This window comes from Echinops telfairi, unplaced genomic scaffold (assembly GCF_000313985.2).
Source record: "Echinops telfairi isolate 266 unplaced genomic scaffold, ASM31398v2 ScPeMD7_3533;HRSCAF=4204_0, whole genome shotgun sequence".
In the NCBI taxonomy this organism is placed as follows: Eukaryota; Metazoa; Chordata; class Mammalia; order Afrosoricida; family Tenrecidae; genus Echinops; species Echinops telfairi.
In genome coordinates this window covers 24,710,698-24,727,797 of record NW_022107431.1, presented here as the reverse complement: position 1 = coordinate 24,727,797, position 17,100 = coordinate 24,710,698, and the positions used below count along the sequence as shown (strand labels likewise).

General features: G+C 43.1%; 1 protein-coding gene across 1 annotated transcript in view; it reads left to right on the top strand.

The window, feature by feature from the left end:
- Window positions 1–17,100, top strand: part of UTRN (utrophin) — a 619,010-nt gene that overhangs the window by 286,944 nt on the left and 314,966 nt on the right. Inside the window, exons 48-49 of the mRNA XM_045294578.1 lie at window positions 2,476–2,681; window positions 5,180–5,334. Of these exons, the coding sequence (XP_045150513.1) occupies window positions 2,476–2,681; window positions 5,180–5,334 (361 nt within the window). The remainder of the gene's footprint in view (window positions 1–2,475; window positions 2,682–5,179; window positions 5,335–17,100) is intronic.

The following is a 17,100-nucleotide window of genomic DNA, read 5'->3' as shown; positions in this document are numbered from 1 at the left end:
GCCGGTTTAATTCTTTCTCCCCTCATTAGATTTGTAGAGTCACCTCGCTGGCTCTGGGGCCGCCCACCGGGCCTCCTACACACTTCCTTATTTCATGCGTATCTGTAGCAGAGCGAAGATTGTGGACGAATACGTATTTGTTTGCAATATAACCTCTCTGGACTACAAACTGAACTCTTCTTCTTGTCAAATGCATATTTCCGGATCAAAGCACTGATGTCAGCCAGGAGGAGTAACCAAGAACGTCTGCTGTCTGAAATGGTTTCTTTTTACTTCATCAGGCATTTTTTTTCTTTCTCCTTTAAACTAAATGAGTGTGCCAGTTGAGGAACTTACAGCGCCTCTATAGAACAGGGTAGACTGTGGGTTTCCGAGACTGTGGAAGTTGAGCTCAGTTTGGGAGTAGAAAGCCTTGTCACCACAGGGTCACAGTGAGTCTGAACCAGCTCGGCGGCAGTGAGTTTTTGAGTTATTAGGGAACTCAAGAGTCACTCCATTTCCGGCAGGGTGCAGGGACTGGGCTCCTCTTAGTGACACCCAGCTTCTTACCACTCCTGCCCGGTGTTGCTTTGTTCTAGTGTGCCGTCTATGGGCTGCCATCATCTTTCTGTAGAATACTTTTAAAGCGCTTTGCAAGCTGTTTCCTCTCCTGACTCTCATCCCTTTTCTGTTAAGCTCTCTGGCTGTTTTGTCTTCCAGTGTTAGCATACAGATTGTCCACACGTCATCTCTACTAAGTCCACATAAAACTATTCTCGCTGGGTGTATTACTCTGCTACCTAGCTTTAGCACTAAGGATAATTTCTTCTTTTAATGATAAATCTCTTGTGATATTTAGTTTGCTTTGATGTTTGTTCAATTCAAAAGTATTCTGTTAAGTTCTACAATAAGACAGTTATATTTTATGTGACTTATAAATTGGCAAGTAGACTATTTTGATAGATTAATCTTTTTCTTATATAAGTTAAAAGCTTATAATTTGGATGGCATAAAGTGGATAACGTTAATTTGAATGGCATAAAATAGATAACAAACAATTTTTACATATGAATGTAGTTATAGTTTTCAGAACAATAGTAGAATTTATGGTTTTGGATAACCCTGTATTAACCCAAGATGGTTACCAAAATGTCCTTTCGTAACGAATTTGGAAAGTTCTCCTGTAGCTACGTTCTTTGGGGTGACACTTAGCTTCCGCACTTGGAGTCTATTCTGCATCCAGTACATCTTCTAGCAGCTACTTTTAATCTACCGTCTGCTTATTATTAATGGACCCTGAAAGTATTCAAAACTATTATTTATTGGTACATTAGACAATCATGAAATGCCTCTCCAGTAATTAATCAAGGGTTTACATTTCTTCCGCTTTCTTTTCCCTTATTCTCGATTGTAAACTTGGGGCACCGAGGGAAAGAGGAGAAGGAGGGGAGCAAGTAGTTGTTAACTGTCGTTAGGTGCTGGCGAGTCTGTTCCGGGCCAGCACACAGCAGCCCTCTGCACAAAGAATGAAACATTGGTGTGTCCTGCACCCGTAGGAGGGGACAAACTATTATTATTAAATTTCTATGTGAAAATTTGGGGGCTAGAGTGAATCTGCTTTGTTTCTAGTGATACTCCCAGATTTGAACACACAAAAAAGTTTGGTTTTTAGAAAGGTTTCATGCTCAAGGAAAACAAATGTGGAGCATATTCAGAGTTGGTTTTGTCTTTTAAATCAAGATTTCCTTAGAGAGAGAATCTTTGAGGATAATAAATGACTATGTCTACTATGTAGCAGTTCTGACAGGAAGTACTCTTATTTCTGTCTTCATCCAACTAGATTAGATAACAAAAATTATGTAAGAAACTATATATATGTATATGTACATATAGATTATATTTATGTGAATATAATATAAAATTCTACCTGGACTATAAATATAGGTATTTGAAATATAAATAAATATATGTGATACTATATCTATGTCACACATATATTTATCATAAATGCACTCACTGCCGTCAAGTTGATATCAACGCTTAATGACCCAATAGCACGAAATAGAGCTGTCCCTGCGGGTTTCCAATATTAAAAATCTTTCTGGGAATAGAAAGCCTCATCTTTCTCCCATGGAGCTGTTGATAGATTCAAACTGATGGCCTTACCATTAGCAACCCAGCTGGTAACTCACTCTATCACTAGGACTCCAGACATTCACATGGACACACTTTATCAGGTTATAGTGGCAGATGGTTTTATTGTGATACGTTTAGTGCATTTAGAATTTAGCCTAACATTTTTCTCTCAGACAAAAGTTCACAAGCGTTACCTGTTAGTAAAGCGTAGCAGACATATCTCCAATGCCCTTTAACACATGTGGATTAACATAAGGACTCTATGTAGAGACTCATTTGGGGGTTGTTTGATTTCAGATATTCTTTCATTTCCTGAGAGTTACTTTGGGGGGCGTTAATTTTCACACTGTCTGCCCGCAGTGGACAAGGTCCAGAGCCAGTGGGACAGCACTCAGCATAGTGTGCAGTCCCGGCAGCAACAGCTGGAGGCCATGGTCGTGGACAGCCTGCAGTGGCATGAGCTCCGGGAGGAGACCGCGGAACTGCTGCGGAAGGCCGAGGCACAGCGCTACAGCCTGCAGCAAGCCCGCCGGGATCCGCTCATCAAACAAATCTCCGATAACCACGTAAGTCTCGTCAGGTCTTTTCAGGCAATCGCATTTGGTTGGCCGCACGTTTTTTTTCTTCTGTTTCTTCTACTGTTAACTCTATGAGTTTTAAGGCCCTGCTCTGATGTGTTCTCACGTTCCTAGAATGGATATTGAAAGTCTTCCACCAAGAAGATTAGTTGGGAAAAAAAGGGGGAGGTGTACCGTACAGAGCTGTGTATAGATATGAACTATTTAGCTTGCAGATTATTTGCAAACTAGATGCACACATCCAACCAACCTCTAGGAAGAGAATGTTATCAGCATTCCTGGGGCCTCTAATTGCTTCCCACCTTCCCTTTCCTAGACAATCTGAATTTATAAAGCATTTTGAGACTTGCATTTAAGGCTTGCTGTCATGAACACATCAGGTTAACAAGTTTAATAGTTTCTAATAACCTTTCATACCAAGTCACTTTATTGAACAAGATAAGGAGGACGGGTAATTTTTAAAAATTGGTTTAAGCGTAGTGTTGATGTTCTGAAACATTAGGCTATTTTTAAGTACTATTTTAAAATCTCTTGGATTGGAAGTTATGGTTGCTTTGTAGTATTTTGGCACAATACTTATATGCCCTTTGGACAGGGTAAGATGAAAGTGCCCATCTTTGATAACTAGAATAAGACTTTATGACGCATGTTAATATTCCTTAGAAACAGAAGCTTTCCATGGTAACGATTTTTGACGACATGTGGCCAGGCATGCTGGTTGCTTGGATCATTCTGTGGCTTTATGATACCTGCTGACTATTTTCATTAAACAACTCAAAAAAATAAAATAAGAGCAAAGCCTCTGGAGATGTAACTGAAGAAATACGATGAAAAGTAGGATCAAAGTTTAAATCACCGTGTTCAATATATTTTTTCTAGTCAACAGTATAGTTATTTTCTTTGGAAACTATAAGGTGTGTTTTTCTACTAGTTGCTGCAGGAAAAGCATTATAGGAATCGTCTCTGATCAATTCTATTCCATGGGGGAATCTTTTGCTCCAATGACTCAGGGATTGAAAGTGTATCAAGTAACCAATGCCTACTGACATACACTCAGCACCAGTTTAGCTATGTAAGCAAATTCTACATAAACCCTGCTTGGCTGCTTGATCCACCCAAGCAATTAATTTTGTAAATAGTCCCAGTGATTCGGGGCCAAGGGACAGTAGGAAGACTTTGCTGAAGTTGACATCTCCTATGTCTTCAAGTTGCCCCCACCTGCCTGTCACTTTGTTGTGGTGGCTGGTGTGTGCTCTGAAGCCGGAAGCTGGGCGGCTCACTTACTGCCGTGGAGTCAGTGCCGGCTTATAGAGGCTCTGTAGAACCGGGTAGAATTGTTCCTGTGTTTCCGAGAATGTAATTCTTTATGGGAGTAGAAAGCCCCATCTTTCTCTCTCAGAGCAGCTGGTGGTTTTGGGTCACTGACCTCGCGTATCACAGCCCTACTTGTAACCACGATGCCACCAGGACTCCCTTGCTATGCCAATCATTCTTTAAATATAGACGGGGGTGGGGGGTGGGGCACACTACAAAGAAAATCCTGCAAATCAACTTCTGATTTCAAATTTGCCAGTGAGACTCTCTGGGTGATAGCAGACCATCGTTCACTAAGTGTTGGAAGCTAAGCCTCTACTTGGGAAGGTACTATAATCCCGTGGCTCCTGGGCTCAGACACCCCAAGATAATGACACGGGTGCTGGACGAGATTCTTGTTCCGTTATACGAAAGGCTGCTATGAGTCAGTGCTGACTCGAAGGCAGCTAATAAACCAATAGTAAATTCAATACTAAGGAATGGACTTTCTTAAGAATGTACAGCAGAGGGAATGATGCGGTGAAGCAAAATATTTCAAAAGGAAAAGAAAATCTGTTAATATCAACTATGGACATGACTATGGAGCCTTGATGGTGTGGTGGCTTAAGTGTTGGACTGCTAACCAGAAGGTCAACAGTTCAAAGCCACTGGCCACTCCAAGGGAGAAAGATGAGGCTTTCTACTCCTGTAAAGAGTTACAGTCTCATTGACTCACAAGGGGTTACCATTACGAGTCAGAATCACCTTGTTGAGGGGCCTTGGTTGGAGTATGTTCTTCACTGGGAGTTCCCTGGGGGTGCAGGTTACGCACTGAGCAGTAGTTCGATCCCACCAGCCAGCCCACAGGAGAACGCTGAGACTTTCTAGTCCTGTAAAGAGTTACAGCCTCAGAAGCTCCAAGGCGCCCTTAGTTCTGCTCTGTCCTGTAGCTCTGCTCTGTTCCTGCGTTGGGAAGCGCTGGATGGCAGTGAGTTTGACTTCTCTGGATTTTCCTGACCACTTTTAAAAACATGTTCCTTTCGCTTCTGGAATTACTAGTTTAGCTTACAAGAGTTTGTCTCAGTATTTCTTTTCCTTCTTTCAATATCTCTATCTAAAACATGTTCGCACCCTGAAGTACCGTGTTCTGGTAAGAGCAGTTACTGACCATTACATCTGAACTTGTACGTCAGACACTGCTTCAGGACCTGGGCCCGGGAGATGGGATCGTGGTGGCGTTCGATAATGTCCTGCAGAAGCTGCTGGAGGAATACGGTCACGATGACACTCGGAATGTGAAGGAAACCTCCGACTACTTGAAATCTGCATGGATCCATCTAAAGCAAAGGTAACTCTGGGATCCCGGTGGGTCAAGTGGAGCATTTGATTGCTCTGACTTTCTGACGGGCGTGTGCCAGATACATGACAGGCACGAATGCGTTGTATTGCTTTTTCTTACTATTGTGTGCTAAATTAATACTACCACATTTGGTATAGGCTGTAGATTCCTATAAAATCTACTTGAATGGAATTTCAACAGTGGAGTCTTTCTTTGATAAGTCTAAACCTTGGCATTTATCATTTTATGTGTTGTTCATTTCTTCTGCCTCTTGGTTTTTCTCAGAATCCTTTTGCAGTGTTCTGATGGTAAGCCCCCTGTAGGTATTTATAGATGTCTGTGAGGGCTATTATCTTTGATGTATCATTTGGCTGGGGCACCTTCAGTTGAGGACCAGACAAACCCCGGGCCCAACACTAGACACCTGACATGTGCTGTGTGTAGTTAGGCCTTTGACTAGTTTGTTATGTTTCCTTCCGTTGCTCTGTCTTGTCAGTTTATTGGGAACAGTCTAAAATAGCCTATGTGTTTTTAAGAGAGATTTTACTGTCACTTGAACACTTAGGATTTAGGAACTATAAACAGTCGTTATCATCCCTTTAAGTTTGCCTATTTATATTCATCATCAGTAAAAGGTGTTTATGCACAGCACCGAGAATGACTGTGTCTAAGGGAAATGATGGCTTCACACACATCTTTATATATTCAAATGCAACTGCCTGAAAGCTAATCTAATATTACAGGCGACAAAAAGGGTACTCTCAGAACACTTCATGCTATATATTTCTGGTTATCAAATAGGACTAAACATTTAATAACATTTGATTGGAGGTATCTTTATACAATTTTAAATGTTCTTTTTCGTTGGTGTCTCTGAATCAGATTCTTTGAAAACTCGAGTAAGGGGCCTTATGAGACCAGTGCATGAGTGGAACTGAGTTCCCGGGGTCCTGGGGTCCCGAGCTTACTGAAGGGAGGTTCAGGATCTGAATCAAACTCAGAGCCATTGCTTCCTAGCGACCCTGTAGGACAGGAGAACTGCCCCTGGGGGTTTCCAAGACTAAAGCTTTACAGCCGTAGGAAGTCTGATTTCTCTCCTTCGGGGAGGGTGGTGCTTTGAACCGCCAACCTTGACGTGAGCAGCCTAATGGGCAACCACTTTGCCATGAGGGCCCCTTCAAAAGCACGGTAGCAGGTAATAAACTCGATATATAGGTGAAATCTGACTACCTGTCCTACTTGATCTTTCTGGCATTTCTGGACCACTGTTTTTCTTTTTCTGTACCAGGTGACGTGGACGTAGAGTAAGTATTCCATCACTGACATAAGGCGAGAAGGAGAATGAATGAAAACCGCTTTCATGCTGAGAAGAGATAGCCCTTAACCTTACTGTCATAGGCATGTTTCTCAAAATTTTGACTTTGCTTCGTTTGTAAACAGGGAAATTGATCACTTAGGAATATCAGCTGCTTTATTTAGCACCTCCAATTTTTTTTTTTTTGGCTTTAACTTTGTAAATATTTTAAGACAGCCTGCAGCAGTGGTTAGATTAGATGGAAGAGGAAATTAAAAATGAATTCTATTACAAGGTGATCTTTCATTTATCATGGCTCAGCCAACCATGGTGTTCTAATTTTATTGTAGTTACAAGAGGCTGTCCTCATTTTTTCTGTTTTTATAAGGAAATAAGCTGTTATGCTAATATTTAGACATGATTTCTTGGGACATCAAGGTATATTGTTATCTACAAAGCAGGGAACTTACAACAGAACTGCTGGCCATACAATCCCTTTGTGAATGACAGCTAATGTGTCTGTGTGTTGAGAACTGTCTTTCTTAAACACAATGGTACTTATATATTTTCTAACTGTTTTAAAGGGACTTCATTCTAAATGCTTTCCTTGTCTTCTCAAACCTACATTAGACTCTTGTGGATAATACAGATTATTATTGCAAATACCGGATGATTATTGATGTGTGCTGTTAAGTTGATTCCGACTCCCAGTGACCTGACAGAGCAGCCCGGTGAGGTAGGGTTTTCCTAGGTGTAATCATTTGGTTGCGAAGTTCTTTTGTGGAAGTTCTTTTGTGGAACTGATGGTTGGATTTGGACCACAAACCTTTTGGTTAACAATTAAGTACTTAACTGTTTCTGCCCCTGTGCTCTTTGTGACCTTACTGTGCGTCAAATCCAGGGCTTATCACCTTAAAAAAATACTGCCTGCCTAAAGTTCCTTTTAGCAAGAGCAAGATGTGACAGTGTGCTGCAGTAAAGATGGTCATCCCCGGAACGCCCCTCCCTTCTAGGGCAGTTCGACTGTTGCACTGGGTTGCTATGAGTTAGAATTGATTGGTTAAAGAGCCTTTTTAGATATCCATCTGCCCTGGAGACTTTTCATTCCATGGAGTATTTATTCGTGGACCCTATGCTTATCTGTACTTTTACATTAAAAGAATATATTTGTTTCATCCTACAAGGGGAATCCAAGTCCTAGCACATCATCACAGGTCCGGTAGGTGCAATTGTACAACGGTAATAAGTAAAGATTATAGTAAAGTTATAGAGTGCATGAGAGATAGAAGAGAGAGATTGAAATAATGGAGTCAGACACAATTCATGGTAGCATTGCTCACTCAGCCCTGCTTGGTGGTCCACGTGGAGAGAGAGCAATCTTTAATGCTAACCAAGGCTTTTATATTCTCTGGGGACTTGCAAGCCCCCTAATTATAGGTGAAGATATACTTCACAGGAAAGGGTTGTGCTATAGGTCATACAGTAATGGAAGGGGGTGGTGTAGGGACATACACGCAATAGGTAGAGGAGGGATTGGGCGTATGCATGTGACAAGATGGGCTGATCCCAGATTTAGGATGGCTGTTTAACTTTGGACATCCCAGAGTAGGTTTGGTCTGTTCTCTGGATCTCCATAAGAACCATTAGCAGTAGGGTGTAAACTCCATCTATAGGAACCAAGCTAATGGTTGCAAGCCTCAGGGAGAAGTAGTCCATTGTCCCCAGCAGCAGGGAGCAGGCCCACCCTGTGATGGGGCAGTCTGGTAGCTGACTGCCTCAAGGGAAATACCTTTCATCATTAGCTGCAAGCAGTGTCCTAAGTCTAACATATTTGGGGGAGACTGGGAGAAATCTTTCTGTTTCCCATATCATCCCTAGAGTCACTTGGCACCTCTGTTAAGAGCACATAGTCTAATCTGAAGCTTTGAGGTTAAGAGAAGATAAATGACAAGTTCAGAGTAGAAAGTCTCATCTTTCTCCCAAGGAGCTGCTGGTGGTTTTGAACTGCTGACTTAATAGTTAGCAGCCAGCACATAACCGCTGCACCACCAGGGCTCCTTCAGTGTCACATCCCACACCCCAGTCAGTAGCTGGGATGTTGACCCTGTCTCGGAGTGACCCCTGTGTCAGAGTAGACAAGGTTTGTGGAGGATTGTTCTGTCAGGCACCGTGCTACCACAGCACATCTCATTCTTGATCTCATCTCTCTCAGGGTTGCTCATAGTTTGTTATGATCTACCCAGTCCGAGGCTTTGCACAGTCAATAAAATCTAGGTAAACTTCTTGCTAGTCTTCTCTGCTTTTGATCAATATCCACTTGATTTCAGCAATGCTATTCTCCTTTCCATGTTCTCTTCTGAGTCTGGCTCAAATTTCAGGCACTTTCCTGTCAATGTACAGCTGCAGCCTTTTTGGATTATTTTTAGCAAAAATTTACTTGTGTGTGATATTGTTAGATAATTTCCACATTCTGGTGAATCACCTTTCTTGCAATGGGCACAAATGGGGGATCTCTGTCTAGGGATTGTCTAGGTAGGTGACTTCTGACTTCAGTTTTGCATTCTTTGTTTCAGTTGGTGGTCTGCCAATTTCAGGCTGCTATTGAACGTCTTCATTGTCTCTTTCCATAGTTGTAGTTGATTTGATTCCTGTGTATTCCAGCTGGTGAGGTGGAGTTTATAGTGTTCCAAAAACCATACTGCCAATGAATATGTTGTTGGTCTTTCAAACTTTTACATGGTCTCTGGCGTCATTTCTGTCATATATGCCATCTTTTCCAACTGGCGATCCTTTTCATTTCCAACTTTCACATGTAATCACCAGTAATTGTCTGTAGTATTAAATTAAAAAAATAAATGACGCTGAAGGGAGTTGGAGGGAACCAGCCCCCACCCGCTGCTACTCCTATGAGTTCAGTAATACTACCTCTGGGTTCAGTAATGCACAATTGTACGGTTGAGATATATAAGCATTATATATATATATATATATATATATATATATTTAGTCATCGAGAGCATGAGAGATAATACAATAATACAGTCAGGCATGATACATAGCAACATTGCTCACCTCAGCCCAGCTTGGTGGTCCATGTGGAGAGAGGGGGAAGGGAAGGAGGAAAAGGGAAGGGAAGGAGGGAAAGGGAACAAGGGAGAGGGGAGTGACCAGGGAGTGAGCAGCAAGGAGCTCAGAGTCAGAGAGAGAAAAGTCCGAACCTATATTGCTGACCCATGCCTATATACCTTTTTGGTACATGCCAGCCCACTAATTACAGGTAGAGACATACGTCACAGGGAGGGGTTTCACTATAGGCTACACAGCAATGAGAGGGTGGTCTAGGGGGTGGTCTCTGGGTCTCCATAAGAACCATTATCAGTAGGGTGCAAACCCCTCCTACAGGAGCCAAGCTAATGGCCCCAAGCTTCAGAGAGAGGTAGTCTGTTGTCTCCAGCAGCAGGGAGCAGGCCCAGCCCTGCTGTGGGATGAGACAGCAGTCTGGCAGCAAGTATCTGACTTCCCCCCACAATTGTCAATCCATTTTGTTGGCCTGTTCGATGAATTTCATACTGCAGAATTTGGTCAAAGTCGACAATTTCTTTATCATTGGCATCAGTGGTTCAGGTTTAAGTTTGAAAATCCATTGATCTTCTTTGTGGGCATTATAGATATTATACTACCAATGACAGCAGTGAACTTCAGGACACGTTTTGTTGGTGTTCTTTTTGTCGATGGATGTGATCCCATTCCTCTTGGCTTTGTGGTTCCCAACAGAGTAGACCGTATGATTGTCTGGTGCAGCATGGTCAGCCCCGTCCCTTTCAGCCCACGGAAGCCTAGGATATCAATCTTCAAGCACTCCATTTCATTTTTGACAACTTTCAATTTTTCTACAGTCTTATGTCGTACATTCTATCTTCCGACCGCAAATGGCTTTCTCCTCCTGTTGAGTTATGCCACATCAAACACCGCAGGTCCTGAATGCCGTACTCCATCCACATCATTAAGTGGCCTTCACTTTGAAGAGTAGCTTGTGTTAGTCTGGGTCGACTAGGAAAACAAATCCATGGACACACATGTTTATAAGAAAGTGATTTATATACAAGAGCAATTGAACATTGAGAAAACATCCCAGCCCAGTTCAGATCAAGTCCCTAAGTCCGATATTAGCCCATATGTCCCATATCAATCTATAAAGTCCTCTTCAGACTCATGAAACACATACACTGACACCGAATGTAGATCACAGGCCAGTGAGTAGAAAGTCTTTGGGTCCAGTGGTGTTGTAAGCATCTCAACATTGGCAGGGGTCTCTCTGTGGCTTCTCCCACTTCCGAGGTCTGGTTGCATCCATGTGGCTTGTCTTCTGCAATGTCTCCCAGGGAGTAGCAGAGAGAAAGAGGTGTCTTCAGCCTGCAAGTAGGAAGTACCAGATTTCCCAGAATTCTCAGGAGAAAGCCATGGCCACACAGAAGTCTCCTTGGCTATCTCTAGGTTGACAGCCTAGACTCCACCCCTACACTTTTAATCCTTAAATTGATACCAGATTAGGGGACTACCACACAGCTCTATCACAGTGATATTTGGATGTCTTCCAACTGGAATGGTTCATCTTCTTGCGCTATGTCGTGCAGACAATGTTCCCCAGCTATTCATAAAGTTTTCACCAGACACTTTTTTCCCACCCAGAGAGTACATTATCAGTCTCTTCTTCCGAGTCCGCCTTAATCCAGAAGTCCCTCTGGGACTTGTCCTCCGCAGGTGGCCCTCTAGTGTTTGAAACAGTGGTGGCAGCAGTGTAGAAGCCCCCACTTTTTGACAAATAGTTAAATTAGCAGGTTGCATCCATTGCTGGTCTATAGCCATTTTGAACTGTCTCAGCTGCTTAAATTAGTGGTAAATTAATCATCTGCCTCACTGAATGTAGCAGAGGGCTAACCATCCTGGGCAGACAGGGTGTAAAATTTCAAAAGACACAATTTATCCTTGTGTGAACCACAAATAAAACTCCTCCAGCAAGGGAACTCTCTTTTCTTCTCTGGAAAGGCCAGTTTCTTTCTCATTCAATTTCATTAACTTAATAATGCTGGTCAGCAGGGCATGTGAAATCTACATAGTTACTAGAGTTATATAAAATTGCATATGCTAATGATCCGATCGGCATAGCCCTTGACTATTTTGAAAATTAGTCAACTTCCCCAAATTGGAATGAACTTTTGGTTGCTTTCTTAATTATTTGTGTTTTGTATTTTTAAAAGTCTGCCATTTTCTGTTACTACTTATGTTAGATCTCTCTGGAGCTAGATCTATACCTCGGTCCTTGGCTCCGCGAGAGAAAGAATTCACGCCGAAGCCTGGTTCTGATCGAAGTGAGTTTTATGAGAATTAGAAGAAGTTTCCGGTCTACACGGCTTCCGAGGGGCTTCTCCCGGACATGCGGCCTGGCTGGAAGTGGCTGGGCGTCCCGCAAAAGTCCCAAAGTCCCTCCAAAGCTCTCCCCGAGCGCTGCCCAAGTTCCCAGAGTTCAGCCGCTAAAGTTCTCTCTCCTCTCGACTCTGGCTCCTTCCTTTATAAGGATTCCACTGGGAGGCGTGGTGGAAACCCCTGATCGACCCCATTGGCTGAATTGAATTCACCTTGGCCTAGGTGGGCCAATTCAGGTTCACGCCCACCCCTGCCTACCTGCGGGAACCCTGAGCATGTGCAGTGCGCCACTCCTTTGTTTCCCTAGCTTGGCCCTCGGGCATGCGTTATCGGACATCCCCAGCCCTTTGCTAACCTACCTAACACTTTGTTAATAGTGATTTTTATTTTCTTTACAGATTTAACCCTTGCCTAATTTGACCTGTTATTTTTAGCAATGATCACCAGAGGAGATTCATAATGGAATCTTGTTCTATGGACTGACACCAGCCTGGCTCCACCTTTAAGCTCCTAAAGCTAATGTGGTAGCCGTTTCATTCCCAGGTCAGTGGGCTTAGGTGGAACATACAGGCAGTCTTGTCCTTCTGCCGGGGCAGCAATGTGAAGTTCCGAGATTTGGGTCAGTCAACTTGAGTTAGCCTCTCAGAAACATACTTCTTTTCCTCTATATCAGCGGTTCTCAACCTGTAGGTCGAGACCCCTTTGGGGGTCAAATGACCCTTTCACAAGGGGTCACCTAAGACCATCGGAAAACATATTTCCGATGGTCTTAGGAAGCAAGACACAGCTCCTCTGTCTCCAGGCGGGTCCGCCCACATGCAGATACGCCCACATACGAGTACCCGGCATGAAGACTGTGACCCATGCTACACTGTGCTTCAAGGCAAAATTTAATTTATTTGTCATTAGAAATAAAGATTTCACAATATACAATCACATATTTTTGTGATTAATTGCTATCTTTTAATTATGTTTACTTTGTAACAATGAAAATACATCCTGCCTATCAGTTATTTACATTACGATTCGTAGCAGCAAAATTACAGATATAAAGTAGGAATGAAAATAATTTTATGGTTGTGGGGGTGGGTCACCACAACCCGAGGAACTGTGTTAAAGGGTGGCGGCATTAGGAAGGTTGAGAACCACTGCTCTAGATTATCTTTGATATTTAACCTGTTTCTTTTCGCTTCATGCCTAGCATTTCATACTTAGTTTTTTTTTTCTTCAACCGAGAAGGAGACTGGGAAAGAAGAGGGGAAAATGGTTTTCCTCTTTCTGCTTTGTTGTCTGAGTATTTCAATGGCTGTTTTTGCTGGTGTGTCTTTTACTTTTTAACGTTGCCAGTGACATCGTTGTTACATACGCCTCACAATGCTAAGGCTTTTGTTTTGTAAATAGCAAGCTGGAGCACACTGTATATTGTTACTTTCTCTGTATATTGAACAGCAGATGAAAAAGCTAAATAGTGCCAGTAGCCTTTACTGTTGCCTTCCCCTTTTTCCTGTTTCTATTCATTAAATCCGTGTTTACTGAGTCTCCCAGTTGCTGCACTCTGTTCAGCCGCACGGAGTCAGTGATCAGTAAGCCTTGTGACTGCTCCCAGAAGCTTACACTGGGAGAAGGAATCATAGTGCACATCATCAAGCGGCACATACTTTTAGGTGACTTGGAAGAGGAGGCCCTGACAGAGGTCCCGGGAAAGCCCTCTGGAGTTCTACTTTGAGACTCAGATGGGGGCCTCTCTATGGGAATCCAATCACCAGCAGCTGGCTTGACGTTTTTCTTGTTGCTTTGTGTAAAGGGAGACTTAACTAGATTGGGTAGTCTGAGAAAGCATGAATGAGAAGGTGGTATCATATCCGATTCTGATGATTGAAAAACAAGATCACAAAAGAATACCAGTGTGAACAGCAAGTGAGGCAGGAACGGGCAAATGGAGTCTGAGCTCAAGATGTGGTAGGAGAGGCAGAGGGTACATCCTGCTGAAACTTCCGATGTGGGAAGGATGTTATAGTTACTGTGGAAAACTAATTTTTAAGCAAAGAAGTAGTACTATCTGGTTTATTTATATTAACAAGTACTTTCTTTGCCTCTTAGATGGAAAATAGATGACTTGGTATAAAAGAACAATTAGCAAGAGTAGTAAAGAAATGATTGTTGCACTCCAGGTGAGAGATGGGCGTACCATTTTGTGTGCCAGCAGTGGTGGAAGGAAGATGGTAGACTAAGAATACACTTTGGACATGTTAGTTGGTGGTACCTATGCGTTACCGAGGCATATGGGTGAAATAGGCAGTTGGATTGGCGAATCTGGAGCTCAGGTGGTCTGACGCCAAACCTGAATTGGAGAGTTCTCAGCATTGACATCTGAGATCCAGTCACTAGAATTGGATGAGGTCAGTAGGGAAAGAGAGCAGAGGGAAGAGGAATCTTGACTAACTTCATAGTGTGTAGGGTTTAGGGATTGAGCCCCAAAAGGAGACAACAGCAAGAAGAACTCGGGAAAATTCCAGAGCACTTGTGGGGTGGAAAGAGGATTTGTGATCTTCAGAAGTGGAAAGACGAGAGCATTTCAAGCTGCATTGAACTTGTCTGAGAGGTCATGCATGGTGATACACTACACCGTTTCTCAGCTTGAAGATGGCTGGCGATTCTGGAAAGACGTGGAACCCGGTTAGTGGAGTGTGCTAGATGCTGGGCAGGTAACTGGGATGTCAGCAGTTCCAAACCACCCTCCTCTGCACAGGAGAAAGATAGCCACTCCCATCGAGATTTACAGTCTCAGAATTCCGGAGGAGTGCTCTACTGTCCTATGGGTTTGTTATGAGTCAAAATGACCTGATGGCAGTGGGAGTTCGGAAAATAACAGATGCAGGGCAAACATGGGACTAGAAGCTAGAGAATGAGCTGAAGGTGAGAAAGTAGAAATACAACGGGTAGAAACGATTTCAGAGAGGTTTGTTGTGAAGAAGGGCAAGGGAACGGGTTAAGGGTGTGAAAGGATTTGTGTAATGTTTTCTCCATGATCCAGGAGGCAGTTTCCAGAGAGATTGGACATGCAAAAAGATCAGGTGGGAAATTGAATCTTGGTCTGTGGGACAGAGCGCTTCCCAGGACGGCTTTAGCAGTGGTTCTCAACCTTGCTGATGCCGCGACCCTTTCATACAGTTCCTCTTGTGGTGGTGACCCCAACCATAACATTATTTTCATTGCTACTTCATAACTGTAATTTTGCTACTGTTATGAATTGGGCAACCCCTGTGAAAGGGTCGTTTGACCCCAAAAGAGGTTATGCCCCACAGGTTGAGAACCGCTGCTGTAAGGTTTATAGCAGGTGTCCTCAAACTACGGCCTGCGGGGGCCACATGCGGCCGCCCAGGACATTTATCCGACCCACCGGGTGTTTTTGCTCTGTTTTGTTTTTTACTTCAAAATAAGATGTGTGCAGTGTGTACAGGAATTTGTTCATTGTTTTTTTAAAACTATAGTCCAGCCCTCCAACGGGTCTGAGGACAGTGAACTGGCCCCCTGTTTAAAAAGTTTGAGGACCCCGGGTTTATAGGGTCTGCACAAAAAGAAAATCGTTCATTGGCAGTTCGTGGAGGATTTGGTGTCTTTGGGGGAGCTAATTTCCATGAAGACAAGATGAAGATACAGAAGAGCCCACCATCTATGGTCTCATGGAATGGGAAGCCCCAGAAGAGGAACGGTTTGGGGTGTCAGGTCATTCTGGGGAAGGTAATTGGAGTTTCGGTTTAATACTAGTTGACCAGGGAAGAAGGCACAGCTGGTGGTGATCTGCTGAAACACCAAAGTAGGATGTCATCAGCTAAATCCTGGCATGAAGTAGTTCTGTGATCTCAAACACTGGCTTGCCGGTGATGGCAGCTCAAGGGAGAGCCACTACTTACCCAGTGCATCCTGGGGAGGGGCTTCTCTGAAGCTTCCCAAATGGTGGGGCGCTTGTAGCAGAAGATGGAATCGCCTGAGCTCCATGATGATGGGCTGATCTCTGGGTGACAAGGTCTAGCCACAAGAAGACCACAAATCATTTATCTGTAGTAACAATTCCTCATGAAATCGATTGCATTTTTTCCAAGACATACTTTAATATAGTCTCCAGATAAATGTTATTTTTATTTACAAAGGAGCAAAATTACCTTGTGGGAGGTATCCATGGAATAGCCTAAAGGTAATTTCACTCTCAGTTTTCTCTGTGGCCCTCAAACTACATTGAAAAAGTCCGTGAAGATGGCCGTGATTGGTGATGCTACAAAAGGAACTGGCCGGCCAGAGTTGCCTTCATAATAGAAATCTCTTTTAAAAAGAAGAGTTTACATTTTTGAAACGCCCCTTCCCTGTGATCTATACTATTCTAGATCTGTCACCCATGAATCTTTTGTGGAAAGCTATTTATATTTTCAGTCTGCACCATTTCTTCTACTAAAGAATTCTATAGTCTATTACTTTTTCTGTTTGAAATAATTTGTAAAACATTTCTGCTAAAGTGGCCTTCCTTAAATTCCACACGTGGTGTCTTCTGGGTTTTCAACCTATCCTAGTTCTTTTTGGGTTTCCAGGTTGAAAGAGACGTTTAACAAAATCTGTATCTTTGTCTTGCAGCTCCTACTAACCTGAAAGCCATTTCCTTTTCTGTCGCTGTGCTCCTTACCCCGTGTTCCCTCCTTACATGTTCCAGAACTTCCTTTAGCTCTCTTCTGATCTTCTTTCGGCTGTAGCAACCAGAGTTGCTAAATGCAGAGTCTGCATTGAGGGCCATGCACTGATGGCAGTGTAGTCCTGGGTGTGACTCAGCTTTCTCATTACTGCTTTTCAGTCTTGTTGCTGACTCCAGACGATTCATATGGTCTCATCAGGAGAGCTTCATTTGCATTCTCTCCTTCACTGCCATCCACCGGATTTTGACCCATAGGGACAACGTAGGGCACCCAAGACTTTCAATCTTTATAGGTGTAGACTCATCTTTCTCCTGGGGAGGGGCAGCTGATGGGTTCAAACATGCACCTTGTAGTTAGCAATTCAAGGCCTAGCCC